The sequence below is a fragment of the Choloepus didactylus genome, chromosome 7 (genome assembly GCF_015220235.1).
Source record: "Choloepus didactylus isolate mChoDid1 chromosome 7, mChoDid1.pri, whole genome shotgun sequence".
In the NCBI taxonomy this organism is placed as follows: domain Eukaryota; kingdom Metazoa; phylum Chordata; class Mammalia; order Pilosa; family Megalonychidae; genus Choloepus; species Choloepus didactylus.
This window is the reverse complement of record NC_051313.1, coordinates 99197789-99219634: the sequence shown is the minus strand read 5'-3', so window position 1 is coordinate 99219634 and position 21846 is coordinate 99197789. Positions and strand designations below refer to the sequence as shown.

The 21846-nt window shown below is 39.4% G+C and overlaps 1 protein-coding gene across 9 annotated transcripts in view; it reads right to left on the bottom strand.

The window, feature by feature from the left end:
• PKHD1 (PKHD1 ciliary IPT domain containing fibrocystin/polyductin) overlaps positions 1-21846 on the bottom strand; it is a 473530-nt gene that overhangs the window by 380284 nt on the left and 71400 nt on the right. For all 9 annotated transcript variants that reach the window (XR_005217861.1, XM_037842918.1, XM_037842911.1 and 6 more), the window contains 3 exons: positions 20723-20866; positions 15720-15939; positions 10059-10209 (listed from right to left, as the gene is read on the bottom strand). Coding sequence is in view for 8 of the 9 variants with exons in the window: in XM_037842918.1 (XP_037698846.1) it covers positions 10059-10209; positions 15720-15939; positions 20723-20866 (515 nt within the window). In the remaining variant the exon portion in view is untranslated. The remainder of the gene's footprint in view (positions 1-10058; positions 10210-15719; positions 15940-20722; positions 20867-21846) is intronic.

Below are 21846 nucleotides of genomic sequence, written 5' to 3'. Positions count from 1 at the left end.
TCATCTGCTTCCCTTATTTGATCATTTCCTCAATTCTAAATAATTCTCTGTTGGACATTTTTGGAACTCCTATTGATTTAGATGTTGAACCTCCTGTTTAATCCCCTACTAGTCCACAGGGCAGAAAACCTGTAGCCCATCCCTATTTTTGTTATTTTTGTTGCATTTTCTAAAACAGTGGTTTTCAAACTCCTCTGGAAGGTTTGTCATACACAGATTGCCAGACCCACTTCCAGACTCCGGGATGAGGCTCAAAAATTTGCTTTTCTAACCAGTTCTCAGGAAATACTGATGCTAGTGGTCTGGGAATCATACTCTGATAACCACTCGTCTAGGACATTTTCTTAATTCTATCTTCCTTGGCTTTTTCCTTTTAGTATCCTAGAGTGGTTTCTGATCCCCTGCTTGCTTCTTTTTTATAGATACAATACTTTTTTATTTGATACAATATTTTCTCTTCTCTCCATGCATTTTTTTCTGTTTCTTCTGAGTTTCTTTTTCCTACTTGTATGTACTAGTTTTGTTTGACTAAATTCCTTTATGCTGGAGACTTTCTTAAATGACTAGAGTCTTAGTTTTTCAGGCTGCTATGACAAATACCACACAATGTTGGCTCAGTTTTCAGGCTAGGAAAAGTCTGAAATTGAGGCATCAGCAAGGCAGTGCTTTTTCCCCATAGTCTGTAACATTCTGGTGCTGGCTGCCAGCGATCTTTGGGGTTCCCTGGCATAACCTGGCTATGTCCTCTCCTTTCTGTTCTGGGTTCTGTTGACTTCCATCTTCTGGCTCCTCCCCATGGCTTTCTCTCACTATATATTAATTTGTTCTGCTTATAAAGGACTCTAGTAATCCGGATTAAAGTCCACTGTGTCGGTTTGAATACATTATGTCCCCCCAAAAACCATATTCTTTAAAGCAATCTTGTGAGGGCAGACATTAATCCTTTGACTGAGTGCTTCCATGGAGATGTGACTCAATCAACTGTAGGCTAAATCTTTGAATCAATTATCTCGATGGAGATATGGAGCCTGCCCATTCAGGGTGGGTCTTAATTATCACCAGAGTCCTATTATAAGAGACATTTTGGAGAAGGCCGTTAAAAGCTGATGCTTAGAGATGCAGACAGAAGGACTTTCGGAGATGCTAAGCTAAGAGATGCTAGCCCAGAGTTTGCTCCAGAGAAACTAAGAGAGGTCCACCAGATGGTTAGATGCACAGGAGCTGAAGAGGCTAAGAGAAACAAGCCCAGAAACATTTTGGAGAAAACCCTTTTGAAACACAACCTGGAGCAGCAGATGCCAGCCACATGCCTTCCCAGCTGACAGAGGTGTTCTGGATGCCATCAGCCATTCTTCAGTGAAGTTATCCTCTTGTTGATGCCTTAGTTTTGACACTTTTATGGCCTTAGGACTATAACTTTGTAACCAAATAAACCCCCTTCATAAAAACCAATCCATTTCTGGTATGTTTGCGTAACAGCAGCATTGTGGCTATCAGTAGTTCCAGACCTTCCTTTCCTCATTGAATAGACTGTCAAAAATCAACTGACTATCTAAGCATGGGTCTATTTCTGAACTCTCTTCTCTTCTTTAATCTGCCTGTCCTATGCCAATATTACACTGTCTTCATTACCATAACTTTTATAGTAAGACTTAAATCAGGCAGTGTAAGACCTCCACATTTGCTCTTAGAATAGTGTTGTCTATTGTAGATCTTTGCGTTTCTATAAAAATTTTTAATCAGCCTGGAAATTTCTACCAAAAAATACCTGTTGGGATGTTTTATTGGGATTGCATTGAATCTAAAGATTAATTCAAGAAAACTGGCTCCAACCATGGTTCTCTTTATGTTTCTTCTGCTTTGGATTAATTAAGCCTTTTCAATCTGTAGGATGGTAGTTTTCATCAAATTTGGAAAAATTTTGGCCATTATTTCTTTAAATTTTTTTCTATCCCTCCTACTTTTACTCTCCCTCTGAAACTCCAATTACACAAATATTAGACTACTCAATATTATTCCAGAGGTTACTGAATATCTGTCTGTTTTTTCCTCTCTATTTTCTTTCTGTCCTTCAGTTTGGATAGTTTTGATTGTCCTGTCTTCAAGGTCACTGATCTTATCTTCTGCAGGGTCCAATCTGCCATTAACAATTTTTTAATTATAGATCTTACATCTTTCATTTCTACAGTTTTCATTTAGTTCTTTGAAATAGTTCCCATTTCCCTGATGAGATTCCCTATCAGTTAAGTATGCCTTTTCCTTTAAAACCTTAAGTATGTTTAAAATAGCTGTTCTAAAATCCTTGTCTGCTAAATTCCAACATCTCTATCATCCATGGGTCTGTTTCAACTGATTACATTTTCTGGGTTGTTTTTTCTTTTGTTTTTTTTCCCCCCTCTGGTTCTTCATTGTATGCTGAACATTGTAGCTACTATGTTCTCGAGATTCTGGGTTTGGTTTTGGTAGACAGACAATTTACTGAAAGATAAGCTTTATCCTGTCAGGCCTTGTTTTTAGGCACTATTTGGGTAAATAGAGTAGCTTTATTCTAGGGCTAGAGAATCCCTATTCCTAATGTGTGGCCTTTCAGAGGAGTAAGTGAGGTCTCTCTGCTCTAACTGGGCAATGCATTAAAATCTCCCAGAACAGTGCAAGCTTTGGAATCTACTGTTTTCCTCAAGCTTCCTAGTAGCTTTGATCTGCCAGACCTCACAGAAATGCACTCAATGCATTACTATTTGGCCAAAGACTCAAGGAGACCCCATGAAGATTTTGAGAGCTCCTTCTCTGCATAATTCTCTCCTCTCTGGTATCTTATATTGAAAATTCCATCTGCATCAGCAGACTGAACTCCACCCAGTAAGCCTGCTACTCTCTGTTCAAGTTCTACTTCCCTGTGCTGTATTTTGTATAGTGCCCCCAGACAGAAAGCCAAGGTGAATGTTGAGCTCACCCTGTGAATTTCTCTTCTCTCAAGGATCATAGCCTTGTGCAGTCTGTTATCCAATGCTTGAAATATAACTTGACCAGTTCTATACTTATGTACAGCAGGAGGGTAATTCTGAAACTCATTGCTTTCTCATAGGCAGAACCAGAACTCTGTCCATTCATATTTAAAAGCAATGTACTGTAAAGTTAAGCAGACAATCTACGTAAGTGGGGCTTCATGAAGGCTTTCAAATGTCAGTTATTTGTGGGTGTTTAATCTAGTTTAATCTCTCCAGAGAAAAAACTTCCAGTCTCCTTCCTGGGAGGAGTGGAATTTGGATTGCCAGGATTCAGGAGCAGGGCAGGGGAACGAAGTCAGTGAAGGCTGGGAGATGACCTCTCTCAGAAGCGTGGGCAGACTTCAATTCATCCTCCAGATTTCAGCTGCATGGCCCTCCCCACTCTCCCCTGTGCTTGGTATCAAGCACCTAATTAACACCTTACTAATTCAATTTGTCCAGAAACTATGCCTCTGCTTCCTGGAGAGTGGGGCAGGAGCAGATGTCTGACTGTGTCAGCTAAGCGCACAGTGTCCTAAGGATTGAGCTACCCTTTATAGAGGATTTCCATCAACCCCCTCTTTTTTAGTATCCTGCCTCATCTCATTTTCTGGTACCCAATTTCTCTAATCCCAAAGCGTTCCTCCACCTTGTTAAGTCATCTGCCATTCTTCCATTTACGTTCCATCTTTAGGTAACGTGATTTCTGTTTCCTGATCTCCTTTTATTATACCAAGTTGGAACAGGAGCTTCCTGTCTCCGTCTTGTTAAGACTCCATTCCCAAAAACTGTATTAGGCTTCACAGCCACCTTGCCAAGACTTTTTATTCTGTTTTTACTGTTACGCAGGTTGCTCACCACTGTTTTTTGTATTCTATATCTTCTTCTTTCTTGGATTCATGTTACAGTTTGTTGGAGTACATCAAGTACTTCTTTTTCAGGGAGTACACAGGGATGATAAACTATGAATTTTATATAGATTATATGTCTTTACTTTGTTACTGTCTCAAATAATATTTGACTGAGTGTAGAATTCTAGGCTCAAAGTCATTTTCAGAGAACTTTAATAACATTGTTTCAGACTTCTTTTTCTACTGGTATGGCACATTAGATATTCAGAGAAACCTCTCCAAGTTATCACAACTAAAATTTTGGGGTAAAACATCTGGTTAAGTGTAGTCAAAGTAAAGGGATTCCTTGGAGCCATTAAATGACAAGAAAGCCACTTTCCCCCACCCTTTCTGCCTTTCTGTCTGAGTCTTGCAGAGTTCCAGATCACTTGGGTTTGGCTTAATTTAACATCAGCCTTAAAATCCACAATGGACCAAACTCATCTCCCATTCCCAGGCAATACTCCCTTTTTGTTTCACGACCTGCTCTTAAGACTTCATCTTGAGAGCCACAGATTCAGGAACTCCATGTACACAGGGACAGGGGGAAAGAAAGGGAAAGAAAAGGAAGGGAAATCAACATTTCCCTTGACCTAGAGATTCCCCCAAGCAATTCCTTAATTAATTACCCCTATGTCAGCCCCATCTGACTCTTAAGTTTGGAATTTCTTCCAGAGCTCCACTGAGGAGAATAGATGTAATCTTGAAGGCAATTTTTTCTAAATTTGCTTTGGGTTGTGTCTTTTCTGCTGTGGTTGCTCTGAGAATCCAACTCATTCAGCTATTTTTCCTTCAGAATCTCAAAATCTCTGTTTTACGGCACTCTGTTTTATTTTCCAGTACTCTTTTGGATCTTCTTTTCCTAACATCTTTTATCTTGTTTCAGTGTATCACAGTATATGACACAAAACATATAATCAAAGTTTTCTGAAGGAAAAGAAAGTTTCACATGTGCTAAAATGAAAAGATGACCCCCAAAGTATTAAATCATTTATAAATTCATTCATTCTGTAATTTTTAATGATCACTGTTATGTACTAGGCATAGTTCTAAGCTTTGGGAAAATGGCAGTGACAAAACAAAGCCCCTCTTTTCAAAAGAGCTTACATCCTAGGATGCCATGAAATTTTTAAAAAAGCAAGTATAAGAATAAAATAAATAGCACAATAACATCTTTGGGTATAAATGAGTACATGTATCTATGTGGATGTGTATTTCATTTCAGATATAACCTTCTCAAGATATGATTAAAGACATGACATGTGAGAAGGCTTTTTTCAACTTCTTTTATTTGTGTTTCTATACTGTTCATTCTGAGACTTGATTCATGCTTTGTTCTAGGTGCTTAAGATACACCATGAACAAAGCAGAAAACTTTCTGCCTTCTTGCTGCTGATACTCTAGCAAGAAAAGTCAGACACTAAACAATAAACATAGTAAATTGGTAGCTATGGAAAAATAGAAAGTGGTAAGGGAAATTGAACCTATGATATAAGGAGTGAGGGGTACTAGGTTGCAATTTTAAACAGGGTGGTAAAGGGAGACTTCATTGAGGAAGTAACATTTGAGCAAGACATGAAAGTAGGGGTTGAACTTGAAAGAGGTGGGAGAAGAGTAATTCAGGCAGAGGGAGCATCACATGCAGAGATTCCAGCACGGGGCATGTTCGAAGAACAGCAAGGAGGCCAGTGTGCCTGGAGCAGAGCAAGTAAAGCAAGAGAAGTGAGTGATGAGGTTGGGGAGGATCTGGGGCAGGTGGGGAAGAATAAGAAGGACCATTTGGTCAGTGTACAGACTTTGGCTTTTACGGTGAGAGAATCTGGGAGCACTGGAAGGTTTCTGAGGAGAAGAGTAAAATCATCTAACACATTTTGAAAGGATCATGTGGTTCTTTGAGGCTAGATGGAAGGGAGGCAAGAGTGGAAGCAGGGAGGCAAGTTGGGAGGGCCTGGTCACAATCCAGGAAGAGATGATGGTGACGGGTAGTAGCAGTGGACTTGCCGAAAGTAGCCAGATTCTGGATATACTTTAAAGGTAGAGCAAACAATTTCCTGATGGATCTGATATGCTATTTGGAAGACGAAGGATGCTTCCATGGCTTAAGCAACTGAAAAGATAAAGTGGCCATCAACTGAGTTCAAGAAGGTTGGTGAAGGGCAGGGAGAAGATCGGCTCAATTTACATTCTTTTTAGATATGAGATTTCATTTAGATATCTGAGTGAAGGTAACAGTAGACAGTGAAATACAGGAATCTGAAGTTCAAGGGCTGGAGATTCCAATTTAGGAGTCATAAACATATATATAATATTGTTCAAAATTTTGAAAAGATCATTTTGGAAAGCCTGTGCATAATTTTTCTTTCCAATCCCATTTAATTTTCCATATCTTGAGCAGTTAGTTTAACACAAGTTATCAAGAGTTGACTGTTGTGTGTGTCCCCTCTTCCCCATTCCCTCTGCCACTTCCCTGGTTTAGGCACCATTTACCTCTCATCTGCCTCCCACAGGTTTCCCAACCAAGGTATCCCTCATCCAGCTACTAGATCAATGTGATTAAAGCACACCTGTGACCAGATAAGAAGTCCTCAGGGATTACTGATCACCTGCTGAACTGAAGGACCAAAGGCTTAGTTAGCCTACCATCACAATCTGATGCCAGCCCAACTTTCCAACCCTACAACTCACTAGTCCCTTTCACACACACCATGCTCCTGGTACTTTTCCCATGACTTCCTGCCTTTGCCTTGTGCATGCTCATGCCTCTTCCAGAAAGACCTTTCCTCTGCACCCCTGAATGCCAAACCCTGCCCATTCTTCATGGCTTAATATAAATGCCACCTACTTCAGTAGATCCCAGTTGACAAAAATAATCTTTCCCACCTTTGAGTCTCTGCTCTATGGCAGGAGCAAGCATGGCATGGCAATGTCTCCCAAAGTGAGGGCAGTGGGACAGATACCAGCCCCCAAGAGAATTTTTGTGAATAAAAGGTTTTGTGGACAGCCAATTTTGGAAATAGTCCACACTGCAGCCCTTTATTAGACATTCACAATATGCATCCACATATTAAATGCTTCAAAATCCTTTGGTAGAAGAAAATATATAACTTTGTTTAACCTAGCATTCATAAATGCATTTGACTTCAGAATCCTTTAATCACTGAATACCTATTAATATCTTTTGGAACTAGTCTTCTGAGATTCTCACATTGGGGAATTCTTGGATGCGGAAATGGGCACCTAGATTCTAGTCCCCAGGCTCAAGCCAAGACATTCATCCTAAAACATGTGACATATTTCCCCCGGACTGAGGTAGGGCAACCATACAACCCATAATAGGTGGCGGTTCATCCACAAGCCCAGATAGGATAAACACACATCCCAATGTGGGTGACATATTATCCCAGTGTAATTATTCATGGTATCCCTTTCACCCTCAAAAGCATCATGCTTTGGGTGATAAATCATATGGTCACCTAGTTTGAAGCCTTCCATCTTTAGACATTATTACACCCAATTCCTGAAGCAAACCAGCCACTCTACCAGAGAGGAGCACCTAGAATTAACTCTTGTTAATTACCTAGAATTTTGTCTTGTTTTTCTGGGCTCTGGGCAACCATGTGCCCATGGAGCCATAGCTGTTCCCTGATTCCTACCATACTGATTCAGTCTGTACCAAAGGTCTTGTTCCCGAGACTCTTGTTTCACTCTTTAGGACCCCCCTGGAACTTAAGCTGGTCTTAAACTCAGATGATTTTGCTATAAAGCCCTGCCATTGTCCCTGTTTACTCCTGCTCAAGAGGGCCCTGCTCCCAACAGACTGTTTAAAACTGCCACCTCATTACCAACATCTGAGTGTACTGCTTGTCATACCTGGACTCTACATCTTCAGTGCTCCCTCCACCCTCCTCCTCACCTGCAGGGCTGGAGTTTCCTAGGCACTGTCACCAGCCCAGGAGGTTTTGTCAGACATGCTCTTCTGGTTCCTAAAGAGTAAACAGCTTACTTTCTCAACAACAACTTATGGCTGCATGGCTTATAATGCCAAATAACGGTCTGTATGACCTTTATCAATTCATCTCCCTTTATGGGCCCCAGTTAACCATCTCTCAAACCAGAGGGCAGGTCTGGCTGGTGTCCAAGCTTCCATTCAAATGCGACAAACTTGCTCTACCTGCCCTTCTTAGACCCTCACCTATTTCCATTCATGCCCTTCCTCCCTACTATCTCTTAAAGGGTCTCTTTCCACATTATTTTTCATCTCCTTCAGAGCATGGAGAGGACCTTGAATATGGTTGGAACTCAATAAATAAGTGTTGTATAAATGTTTTAAAGTGAATGAGACATTTAAACCTTAAAAAAGAAAATTCAAAATTAGACTTTGAGATGAGGAAAAATTAAACAATCTAAGAAGTGAAATGATATGATCAAAGCAGCAAGCACTACTGAAAACAATTCCATATCATTTTCGAGCACTACCACTAGCTAGCTGCTACTACCAATAATGGCATTTCCTATGTGCAAGGTCCAGTTCTCAGCAGCTTACATGTTGTAATCCTCACAACAATCCTATTATGTGGATACCCATGATTATCCCCACTTTACAGATGAGACTACTGAGGCACAGAGGGGTTACTTAGGTACCCACAACTACCAAAGGATGTATTCAAACTTGGGCAGTCTAGCTCCAAAGTCCATGCAGTAATCACTGAGATAACCTGCCCTTCCTCCCTTTCCCTGGCATTTGCGCACGTGACCACCCCAACAACACTACATTATTATCTGGACAGATACTGAGGCCTAGGGATGTTTAAAGACTGCTCACTGTCACAAAACTGGTAGCACAGATTCATCTGACCCAGCATCTCTTTCTACAACACAACATCTCTACAGCAGTCCCACTTCACTACCATAAACCTTCAGGGCATCAGTGACAGCTGCCTGTGAGAATGAGCACTGGAGTTCAGAGCAGGCTACAGTCAGGAGACAGGGGTGTTGGAGATGGAGAACTAAAACTGATAGTGAACTGAATAAGAGAGGATTTGGGGAAACAAGGAAGCAAGAAGGGACAGTCCTGGACGGCACCTGGAAGGGAAGGTGAAGGAGAGTGAGGAGCCAGGAAAGGAAGTAGGTCAGTGAGGCCCCAGGGGAGGAGGGGAGGTGGGCAGGGAACAGTTAACGAGGACAGAAAAAGAACGTTATTGTAACTGCATATATTTTTCAACACCAGTCCAAAAGTTATAGAAAAGCATACATCACAAACCCAGGAAGTATAATTTTAGATTGTTCACTAAAACAGCATTCACGAAAGAACCTGGTATAGTGTGTGGCACACAATAGGAACTCAATAAATGTTTGTTCCAAAGACAAGAGACAAAAAGGGGAAAATCTGTGAATCGCTTTCATAAAGGGAAACAGACCTAAAGGGGTAGGTGCTCAATAAATATTATTTTTTAACAGTGTAGAGTGAGAAGTCTGGGGAGTGGTAAAAGATTATCTGATCCATTTCCAAAGAGGCCTGAGCCTCTGATTTCAATTCCAGCAAATTCCTTGGGGAGCCTGTGGAATTTCTCACTGGGGGACTTCTAGGACTGCATTCTTCAATGAGCCACTTGGAAGGGGTAGTTTAGATGATTTAAAAACCACGGAATTGAGGGGCTTGCTTGACCAAATGAACTTGAGGAACTTGTCAGTCCTGATTTCTATATAACCCCCTCAGAAGCTGACATTTCCACTCTGCTCCCCACAGGACAGAGATGAACCAGCGGACCCGCTGACACTGCTGCCCACAGCGCTGAGGATGGCTGAGGGATTTGGAAGCCTTCCAGTTTCTGGGAAGGGCCTGCGTAAATTGTAGGCCATTTATTTCATGAAGAAACAATCTGCAGAGAGCCCCTTTCAAACATGCATGCAGAAAAACAGGACAAAATACTGAGGAGATTATCTGTTCAGAATTTGCTTTAAAAGAGCCCAGGCAGCACTCATCTATTTTTGAGAAAATATATGATTAACCATAGTTAACTATGAATTCAGATGATGTGCATTAGACCAGCTCCTCAAAGTTTGAGAGCATTTAATATTATATATCGCTGCCATTTGGACTAAATTGTTTTTTTAATGTACACAATATTACAAATTTAATTTGAGCTGTTTGAATCAGTCTGTAAAAAAGATTTGATTATACCTGAGTGTTCTGGCCCCAGCGTTTCCGTATCTCAGTAATCTTGGCGGTAATTGGCTGATTAGGCGTCTCACACTCCATCTCTGCCTCAGTTTCCATGGTAATGTTACAGGAGCTATTATAGATGAGAACTTCATCTCTTTCCACTTTAGGGCTGAAACGAGAGGGGAGGTTAAATGGGGTGTCATCAATCTTAATGAAATGCAATTATTTTTACTCTTATTAATCATTGCAAGCCATTAGCTTGTGGCAACTACAGGCCACCATTTGTCAAATTTTGCAAATTTCTGTAATTTTGTCTCCATTCTTTTATTGTTTATTTGTTTTTCTTTTATCTGCAAACCCTGCAATGACAGTGCACGTGGTAAATATCTTTCACTGAGGCTTTTCTCTTTTTCACATCTGTTAGGAACACTAGCAAAGGCTTCTCCAAGGCCAACTTATGCAAAGCACAGACAAAATTTCCAATTCCAAAACTGGAAGCAAAGGTTGGGGAGAGGTGGGGGTTTTTCCCCCTTTCCCTCTTCCTGCTCTTACTCACACTTAGTGTTGGGGGAGTGAATTGCCTGAATCCCTCCAGGGCAGATGGAGAAATTGGAAAACCCACACAACTGGCTAACTGGTCCCTAATTCCAACTGTGAAAAAATGAGCTCATTTAGGCTTTCAATTCCCTCTCCCCAGCTGATGGCAATGAGGCTCTGTTGCTAGCAGTGGAACATTAACTTAGTAAATTAATTAAACTTACTTAACAGCCCAGACTAAGGAGATTCGATATATGTGCCAGTTATACTACCAGCCACTCACTTTAAAAGTCCTCTTGCTTTAAGGGGGGAAGCCAGAGTGGATTTAAAGTGAAAAACAGCAGTGTAGCACTACAGAAAGTCTAAAAATATGCAGTCCAGCAGGGGTGAGAGTATGGATATTGAAGGGTGTCATCTCCAACAGGTGTGATATTTATTCAAGCATAATCCCAGCTTTAGCTAATGCACATTACTTTTAGGCATTGTTGCAACTAATTAAAAGATTATTAGTAAAATAAAATACCTGATATTTTATACTTTTCAACAATTTCATATGTATTATTTCATTTCAGCCTGTAAAATAGGTAGAAGTGTAAAAGATGGAACACGAAGACAACAGGGGATTTGCACTAAGTCAAATACAAAATTATGGCACTGCCAAGATTAGAACCCAGGTGTTCTGTATCCTGGAGCAGTGCTCTCAAATTTTGAGATTCTGACTGAATATCAGTCACCAAGATGGCAGATCCCATGGAAGACCAGGAAGGGTGGAAAAAGGGGCAAAAGGTCATTCTTGGGAACCTACAAATCATGCTGAGCTATAGCATCCTTTTTCAAATCAATGTCAAAATGGTTTCTCCCTCAATTTGCTTGAAATAATAGACAATATAACTATCCCATCTCCCCACTTAATCTTCTCTTCTTCACAATAAAATAGTCGCAGCACAGTGTCCACCTAAGATGGAACTTTCATGTCCACTGTCCTCTAGACCTACTATAGGTTGTCAATATTTTAACACCAGACCACCCAGAACTGAGCACAGTATAGGTGACCACTGGGACTATGGTCTCCCTTTATCTGAACCCTGCCTCCCGTGGTACCTAAGATTGTGTCTGTTCTGTAGCCTCTGGCTTATATGAAGATGGTGCTAAACTCAAAAGTCTAATAGCTGCAGTTTCTTGAGGACTTCACTGTACTGTATTTGTTCAAATTTTCTGAGAAGTGTTAGCATACAAAGGTTGGGCTTGGAATTAGACTAGCTAACTTTGAAACCCACTGCAGATATTTACCAGCTGTGTAACTTTGGAAACATATTCGGTAAGTTTCAGTTTCCTTGTTATAAAATGGAGTTACTAATAATTAAGTATCTATTTCATAGAGGTACCTTTGTTTTGCTACTGGGAAAAGGGATTTTGATATAGTTTGAGATGCTTTCTATGTATATTCTAGTCATAAATCACTTATAACCTCATGAGAAATGAAATTAGATTGGGTTCCCAACCATCATGCTCATTGTCAATTGGTTCTCAGATTATTCTCATTTCTGAGGGCTCATGAACCATCTCATTGAGAATTCATTCTAGAATTTGACATCAAGCTTCATTGTCTAAGTTTCCAGAATCCCCCCACCCCTTTTCCCTCTTAGGTAATCCAGAGAATATTTGCCCATCTCCTTTCTTCTGTTATGTGCCCTCTTCTCCATCCTTCATTACCAGAAGTAATCCTGAATCACATGGCCAAGTTCTTTGTACATAGTATACAAATGATTTGGAACTACACACTTGAACTTAAGGAAAGGAGTGAGGAGTGACTGACTTACTTTGCAAACCTTGGCCTTGGACTTCCATTCTCCTAATGAGCCTCCTTCTGCCCTTTTGAGGCTCATGGCTGGCAAAGATAAGAGTGAAAATATGGTGCTGCCCTCCTTTCGTTTGCCTATCAGCAATATACCCTTCCCTAATCATGTTCTTTCTGCTCTGAAAAGATTTAAACCCCTATATGTTGGATTTGTTCACATGATTTAGCTCATACTTCCTTTTTGTATTTGTCCCTGATTACCTCAGTAGAACTTTTTTTAATTAAAAAGCCATCACCAAATACAGCAAGAGACACCACGATGTCAAAAATAGACCAACATTAACAAAATGTTAAAGTTTCCTAATAGCTGTTATCCCTGTTTTCTCCCACAATAATCCTGTGAATTAAGTAGCACAGTTGGCCAGATTTGAATATAAATATTTGTGTGTGCATGTATATATAGAGAGGGAAGATAACATTTTTTATCCAAGTGCTGGAAAAGATTGTTCCATAACCTACACTTCCTGATCCTCAATCAATTGTTCTTTCAGTTGGTCTGAACAGGTCCTAAAATAATCAGGTAATCTTCATGTATGAGCTCTCTAGGATAGTTAATAGAAACACTTGAAGATATTCCATCTCCCCCACTTAATCTGAAAATTGCCTCCTATGACTCTGAAATCGCACTTAACCCACAGAGCTCAAGGAAGGCTCTCATCCCTGCCGATGACAGTACAGCACATTGCTAAGTACATTGTGAATCAGAACCCTTGGGATCCAGTCCCTACGTTGATATGGTGTGACTGTGTGACTTTGAAAAGTCCCTTAATCTGTACTTAGGATACAATCCAAACTCCTTATTATGGACTTCGAAGCCTTACATTCCTCTCCAAGTCATGGAGGGCCACTTTTTCTTCCTCCTTTTTACACTCCAGTCCTACTCTAAATGGCCCTCTGACAATTTGTAGAACTTGTTGGGTCCTCTGCATTTACTGCCCCCACTGCCTGACTGCTTGGCTGACACCTTCTCCTTATCCTGGCATAAAAGGTACTTCCTCAGAGAAGCTTCCTCTGAGCTTGCTGCTTCAAGTAGCCCCCATTATTCACTACCACTTTGTAGCACCTATCATAACATAAGACAATTTAGTTTATTGTCTGGCTTTCCCCTCTACACTAAAGGCTCTTTTTAAGAGCTGGGACTTTCCTATCATGTTCACCACTGAGTCTCCAGCACCTGGCATGGAATATAATAGGCACTTGATAAATATCTATTAGATGGATGGATGGATGGATGATGGATGGATGGAGCATATTTTTGCTGTACATACGCATGTCTACCTGTGCAAGATGACATCAAACCAATAATGTTAGGGGCTGGCAAGGGGATAAAGCAATAAACGGAAGTGGGTTCTCTGAAAAGGTCCTGCATTCACAAGTATAATCTTAAGAGGAACCAAAATGAGCTATTTGGTGTATGATTTTCTGAATGTCCCTTGTATAATTTATAGTGCATTTTCTTATTAAATTAGTACACAGGACCAGAAAAATAAAAACCCAATAAAAAAAATAAATATGATCGGCACTCCAGCCACCTAAGGGTAGGCAGTGTCAACGTTTTGGAATACATCCTTCCAGTCTTTTTTCTAAGCACCCATTTCACGTGTGTGTACAAATATACATACTATACACAACATTAGGACTAATTTACATGTTATTTTGTGACCTCTGCCTTTCACTTCTCAATATATTGTAAGCATTTCCCTGTTTATTTCAAAATGCTACATCATGATTTTTAATGGTTCCTTGGTATTCTATCATTTGGATACATTCTTTATAATTAAACCCTTATTTCAAATTTTTTTAATTACACCTAAAATTTCAATGAACATGGTTGGGCATAAATCTTACAAATCTCTAACTGCTTTCTTAAAATAAAATCTTAGAAGTAAAATTGCTGGGTCACAGATCATGGAGAATTACAAGGCTCTAAATGCATATTCCCAAATTTTCCTCTAAAGATTGTGCTGACCCACCTTCCCACCAGCAACAAAAAGCAGCACTGGTCTTCCTGCAGCCTCGCTGACACTGAGTATAAACTTTATTTTTTAAACCATAGGACTCATATTTTAATTCTTACTCAAGAAAACACATCCTCTTTTGCCTGATGCAATAGACAGTAAATTGGGCAGCACTTTCAGTGGGGTCTCAGTTTCCTCAACCACCTCCTAGAACAAAGAGGAGGGGCTTGGAAGAACTGCAAAGGAATAGCTTTAGGGATAAAAAGCTTTAGGGAGTAGCTTTAGGGATAAAGCCCCGAACTCAGTAGAGCCAGGAACTGCGGACGTGCACTTCTCAGTGCCTGGCATTAATGAGGTCTGAAATCCAGCTTCACATGAGTCCAACCTCCAGGACCCCATCTCCCATGTGACCTATACAGGGTTCTTCATGCCCTTCTAGAAAGCAACCAGCCAAGGAGTTTCCTCAGTTCACCTGGCTAAACACAAACCTCTGATGGCAAATTCATACTAAATCACAGACCCTCAAGACACCAAGAAGACAGACTGCTGTGGAAAGGGCTGGTTATCACTTTCATTCTGTGTAATTGGTCTTTAGTTTTAAAAAAATGGGAAAATAAGCCTTCATTGAATAATCAGATGTGACCACTCCAACTAGATAAGAAATAAAGGGAGCAGAACAACATTCAGCACTGAGATAGCATACTACACAGGAAAAGAACTGCTGGCTGGAAATTAAGGTCATCCAGAGATGCCAACATGGTCTCACTTTTGTTTGTTTGCTTAAGGAAAAGGGTTCAACCTGGAAAGTTGCAGTATGTTTTTATCTTTTAGTTTAAAAAATCCTTATAAGCTTATGGCTCCCAAATCCTAAATCTACAGTAATTCCATCTGCGCATCTCCCCTTCTTTTGAATAAACACTGTACAATCTGCTGGATTTCTGTGTTACTTTTTTCTTGCTTGTGACTCTGTTTGGAAAGAAAAGAAAAAGGAAAGGAGGAAAAAAAACCTTCTGTTTTTCATAATGTCTAATCTTTTTCCCCATTGGCATTCACCAGATGTTGCTTTGGATCGGAAGATAAATATTAAAATCTAAGCAAGAACAAAGCGAGCTGTTTACTGGGCAGATTTTTCAGATGTTCTCTTGAACACTTGAAAAAGACAGGAGATGCTTTGATATGTAGGCTGGCTGGAATTCACAATGGAATGGCCCCTCTAACGGAAGTTGTGAGCCCTCAGGGCAAGGTCCACCCGTCCTACAGTCCCCGATGGCTCCACTGGTCCATTGGCCATGCATTCCCGGGGTGGGTCAGGGAGGCCAGGGGTACCTGATGAAGAGGCCTGAGAATGTTGGAAAGGCTGGCACTGTCCACCGATCTGGCACAAAGAGGCATTGGGAACTTTCTTCACAAATGTAGAGGTAAGGCCATGATTTGGACAGTTTCTCTGTCCCCATGGTGAAAGTCAAATCACACTGCACGTAGGTGTGGCTGGAGGCTTCACAGCCCTCCTCCTCGTGCTTCAGGTCACACAGGAAAGCCAAGGACACTGCAGGAAATGGTCATCATTAGGTTAGATAAATACCAGGGAAAGATAACCTCACACAGTTTCAAAAATGAAGTCCGTGTGTTCTCACTTGACCAATAGGAAATTGAAGTTATCAGTTTCCTTTGTACAAAGTTATGTCTATCCGATACATACAGAAGAATTTAACTATCATTTTTGTAAACTGTAAATCATCATCATAAAGCTAATTCTTGTGAATCTACGAGCCAACATAAGATCTACAACAGTAGCAATACTCTTGAATCTGTGTTATTCAATACTGCATTGCATGAAAATAGTACAATATATTTATTCTCTTACCAATGGACTTTGGGCATGTCCCAGTTTTTGCAACTACAAACATGTAAAGAATTTTTTTCTAGGGCATATGCCAATAAAAAAAATGGCTTGTTCATAGGATAATGCCATATTCTTTTCCAAAATGGTTGTGCAAATTTACATTCCTACCAGCTATGTGTGTATGTATATGTATGTATATATATATATATATATATATATGAGTTCCCACTACTCCACTCAATTGCCAATGAATGCTATTATTAGCTTCTAATTTCTGCCAATCCACTGTATATAAAATGATGTCCCCTGAGGCCTTAATTTTTCATTATTTTTTAGGTTGAACAACCCTTTATATGTTTATTAATAATTCAAGTTTTCTCTTCTATGAAATTCCTATCCCTATCATGTGCCCATTTTTCTACCAGGCTGTTTTTAGTTTTCTTAATGATTTGTGCTCTTTATATATTCTGGGCACTAATCCAGTGACGGTTATATAGCTTATAATATCTTCCTCATGTTTACGGTTACATTTTTCACTCTCATTACGGGATCTCTTGAATAACAGTTAATGATTTTAATATAATCACAACAATTAACATTTTATAAAGAAGGAAAGCAACTATTTGAAGCCTTTTGATTCTCAGGTCATTTCTTGCTGGGACATAAAACACAATGTAATAAGCATCACCAAGGCAGACTGGCCATAACCTTTAACCAGAACATGGGCCGCTCTCTATGTGAGATGGTTGAAGAGCAGCTCTGTTTGAAAACCTTAAGAAAGTAAAGAAGACAGAAGAAAAATGAAAGTCCTCACTAGTCTGCTACCTCTGCAGCTAGCCTCTCCATAAAGGTATTCAACAAACGTTATCAATGGCTGTGGGTTAGAAACTGGCTGCCCTGCCTACAACATAGTGCTGCAGCAAGAGATAAATGGGACAGTACATGTGAGAGGGTTGTAGCTATTCAATAGCACACAAATATCATTGTTGCTGTCACATCCCAAAGCACCTGACATCTACTAGGCTCTCTGTGAATGTGTTTCCAATGAATTAGAGCCATAAAAATGATCGATAGCGGCACTCTCATATGGATAGACAAAACATGAAAACTTTCCAATTGTTAGCCCTAAGGCAGATTAAAAAAAAAAAAAAAAAAAAACAGGCTCAACACCTATAAAATATGAATTCATTAAGCATGATTGGGTGGATGCAAACTGACAGGGTAGGTTATGAAAAGAACCCAGGACTGGGGATCAGAATCTCCAGTTTTTATTTACTCAAGGTTCTACCACTCAATAGCTGTGACCTTAATCACTTTACTTTTTCATGCCTCATGGAAAAATTAAAGGTTCCATGTAAAAGTCATGTAGGATAATTCACAAAATGCAAGAAATCTGAAGTTCAAAGATCTTGCTGCTGTTTCAACAAATGAAAACTATCACTTTCACCCAACAGGATATTTTAGCAACCCATCATATTAAAAAGTAAAATTCTCCTTTTGTTAGAAGTACACCTTTAAGAGAAAGGTAAAGATAGATGACACCAAAAGCAGCAAAAGAGCTTTTTCAGAGGCCCACTTTTAATTCCCTATGCCACCCTCATGAAAAGAAAACACATTAATGCCATGGCATAGGTACAAGCAAAACAGTAATTAGGAAAGTTTTTGTAAAGCACCCCTCTCTTTAGTATACAGTTAAACTGACAAAACTTAAAGCGAGGGTCAGAATTCAAAGTGACCTTGGTAAATTAGAGAAGTTAACAGAAATAAACAAAAGACCAAAATAGCAAGGCAGTAAACTGCAGAAGAAAAAAGAAATTCTATAAATATAAGACGAGGAAAGTCCAGCTGTGCACAGCCACGCTAGGGGAAAAAATCACCTTGGAATAATGATAGGTAACAGAGAGATTATAAAGCAGCACGACAGTGGTGCACTTTAAAAACAGACACGATACCAGATTGTTTGCAGGATATACTACCCAACACAGCCAGAACTTGCTTACACAGAGGAGCTACCTAGTTTGGGCTTCAAATTAGGAAAGAATGTGGGAATTAAGAAAGGACTCAGAAGAGAAATACCAAAATGTTGACTTGTTAGAAAGTTATGACTCAGTGGGACCCAAGAATTTGCATTTCTAACCAACTCCCAGGTGAGGTCACTGCTGCTTCTGGGGCAAGCACACTTTGAGAATCACTGAGTAGAGGAAATGAGATTATTCAGCCTTCCCAAGGACCACCAGCTGATTTCTCCAGCCTTCACTCAAGGTTGAAAAAAGTAAAGCTGGGGAGAACTAGTTAGGAAGAAAAATGGATTTCCCTGAAAACGGTGATTGTAAAACACTTTTTAGTAAAAGTTGCTGCTGTGAAATCATCCTTTGAAATCATCTTTGAAAATACAGCAGATGCTTAGCTAAGTTGGTTATACGCATTCCTGTCTTAGGGTAAGAGAATAATTTCTGATGATTCCTTTGATCATTTGATGTACATTTTGGACCTACTTCCTAAAAAAAGAAATGCACAATCATCTACTCAAAATGTTTTATCCAATTTCAGGTGGTTGATAGACCCAGAATCCCATCCTGGATCTTAAGTAAGGAACCTATGGAGTTGGATCTTACCAGTTCCTCTCCATCTTTAGATACTGTGAATAAAAGTATTTAGAAAGTTGTGTGTTTTTTTTAAATGAAATAGGAAAATAAGTCAAATTTTCCATTTCCCTAGGATAAGCATGGCCCTTGTAAAATAAATTAGTCTTTAGTGACACCTGGTGGCAGTGTTAAGAGTTACAACTTCCAACGCACATTTTCTTCCTCAAGTCAAAGAATTTTAAGAAGTCTTTTTTGAAAACTTAATCATTTCTTTTAAAATAGGATACTTTCTATTCTTCCCCCTAGGAGTTACCGAACTTCCAATGCCACAATTTACCTGGCTCGTAACCTCACTGATTTTTATTTTGTAGTTCTAATTGACGTATGTCCTGAACAATACCGAGGGGCTTTTAAAAATCTATTAATTTAAGCAATATCTATGTGAAAGCTTTTTTGTAAAAAAAAGTAAAGCAGATTAATTTGCACCTACCCTATACTAGCACTTTCTATGTATAGGACATAGAGCAACGAATGAAACTGATGTCCTCAGCTTAAATCTTCAGTTGGATTTAAGTTTCCTGTTGTGGCATCTTAAGTGGGATGAGACTCTTCCATAATGTTCTGCTTAGTCACATAACGATAATCGGTAACTCAATTTCTAGTATTTCAAATAGGATTATTCTTCTTCTTGTCTGCAAAAATACTGTGTAAATTGGCATTACAAAGGTATTATCCATCATGGAATTATTATCCAAACTCAGATGAAGTGCAACTTGTATCACTTTGTAGATCCTTAGCACACATTCAAGTTGAGGACAAATAAATTAGGAATACAACAAAGCACTACACAGTAAGCACATGTAGTAAACATTTTTTAATTGTACAATTAAGATCTATGATTATACAGACAAGATAATTACCTCACTAAGCTGATCCTTAGTGATAATGGCAATTTCTTCCCTTTTACTTTTTGTTTTGTTTTGTAGCTCAATGGGTAATTACCTTGTTTTGTAATATCCTAACATGGGAATATCAATGCTTTGCATTTTCTTTTCTAATGCCTCACACCCTCCAAAGATACAGCTTGCAGACTGTATTTTAGCTACATGCCTCCAAATAGTGAATGATCCTAGGGTTTTGCTGAGCAAGGGATAAGGTGTCATAGTTTTCCAGACTGTTATGACAAATCACACAATGGGTTGGCTGAAACAACCAGAATTTACTGTCTCACAGTTTTGGAAGCTAGCTATAAGGCTAGCTTCTTCCCAGGGCCGGTAGAGTTCTGGTGCTGGCTTGCCACAAATCCTTGGGGTTTCTTGGTAGTAATCCCTGCTTCGAGTCACATGGTGATATCTTCTCCTTTCTCTTCCAGGTTCCACTGACTCATGGCTTCCAGCTCCTCTCTGTGGCTTTCCCTGATGCTGGCCTCCAGTTTCTCTCCCATTATGAGGCCTCCAGCAATCCAGATTTAAGACTCACCCTCATTCAGATGGGTCACACCTTAACTTGAAATAACATCTTCCAGAGATCCTATTTACAATGGGTTCACACCCACAGGAATGTGGATTAAGAATAAGAACGTCTAAATGGAGGATTATAATTCAGTCTATACCAGGTAATTACTTGGATGTGACAGAATAAGGAAACTGACCCATTAATATGATAAAACATTGATGTATTAATATGGTAAAAGTTATTATAGAACTATTTTAATAGGCAGCCCTATTTTCTAGCCACCATTTTAGCTGAAGAGTAGAGAAATCCTTTTCCCAGGAACACAGAAAAATTGGTAGTCTGAACAGTATTTGTTACTAAAATGGAGGTAAACCAAAAATACCATTAAATAGTAAATATTTATTATTTAATTAATATCAACATTTTAAAACTGCATTTTTACTGACCATCCAGTGGCAGAACCAAGCAGCTGAAGGCAGACACTGTAGCATTGTCCAAGACGTGGCAGGGATGACCACACACAGCAGCTGAGATATTCCCTGGAGAAAATCCTGTTCCAAACACATGCACAAGCCTTCCACGCAGGTAGCCTTTAAACACAAAATTACAAATTCATGATCACAGAAGCAAAGAGCTTTGCCTCTCTTTATCTAACTAAAAATCCAGAGGCTTGCTTTCACATTGCGCTTCATTCTTTCTACCCTCTCCAGAGTCCACACATCTGGCTTTAGGTCCCTGAGCTCCTCAGTTTCGGTTCCATGGCGGCTCTGCCTTCCAGCGTCTGGAGTCCTCATTCTATCAGATCCCAATCATCTTCAACAACCTATTATGTTAATGGAGTTTAAAAACATGTAACAATATGTTTTTAAAAGAGTAATACTTATTAATAATTTTGAAATTTTGTATACAAAAGAGTATAAATGTTCCCCCAATGATGTGTCTCATACCTCAGAGGTAGCCAGGTAGAGTTTCTTGTTAATCCTTCTAGAATTTTCTAAGCATACATATTTTTTTATAGAAAGGGATCATCCTATACATATTATTCTGTAACTTGTCTTTTATAATTAAAAGTGATATTTTAGACATTTTTCCAAGTCTATTAATATAGGTCTAGCTCATCCTTTCAATAGCTACTTAGAATTCTATTACATAATTACACCACAATTTACTTAGCAATTTTCCTATTGATAGATACTTCAATTATTTCTCCTCTTTTGCTATAATTAGTAGTTGCAAAGAACTGTGCATATTTTAAGAAAACTTATGTGAGTAAAGCTGTTACAAATTCTTAGAAGTGGAATTGCTAGATCAAAGGAAAAGTGAATTTTTAATTTTTATGGATTTTGCCAAACTTTCCGCCAAATCAGTGCTGTACTAGTTTACACTCTGACTAGCACTGTAGAAGAGTGCCTGTCTCCACTGGGTAGAAATTTGACAATTCTTAACAGGCACTGAAGCAGATGACATGTTGTGCTTTAGCCTGAGAATCAATAAAGGAAAGTGTTGTTTGTGCCCCACCCTCTCCTGTCTTCTCAGACGTGCAGAAGCCTCTAGCCCACACTGAGGTGCA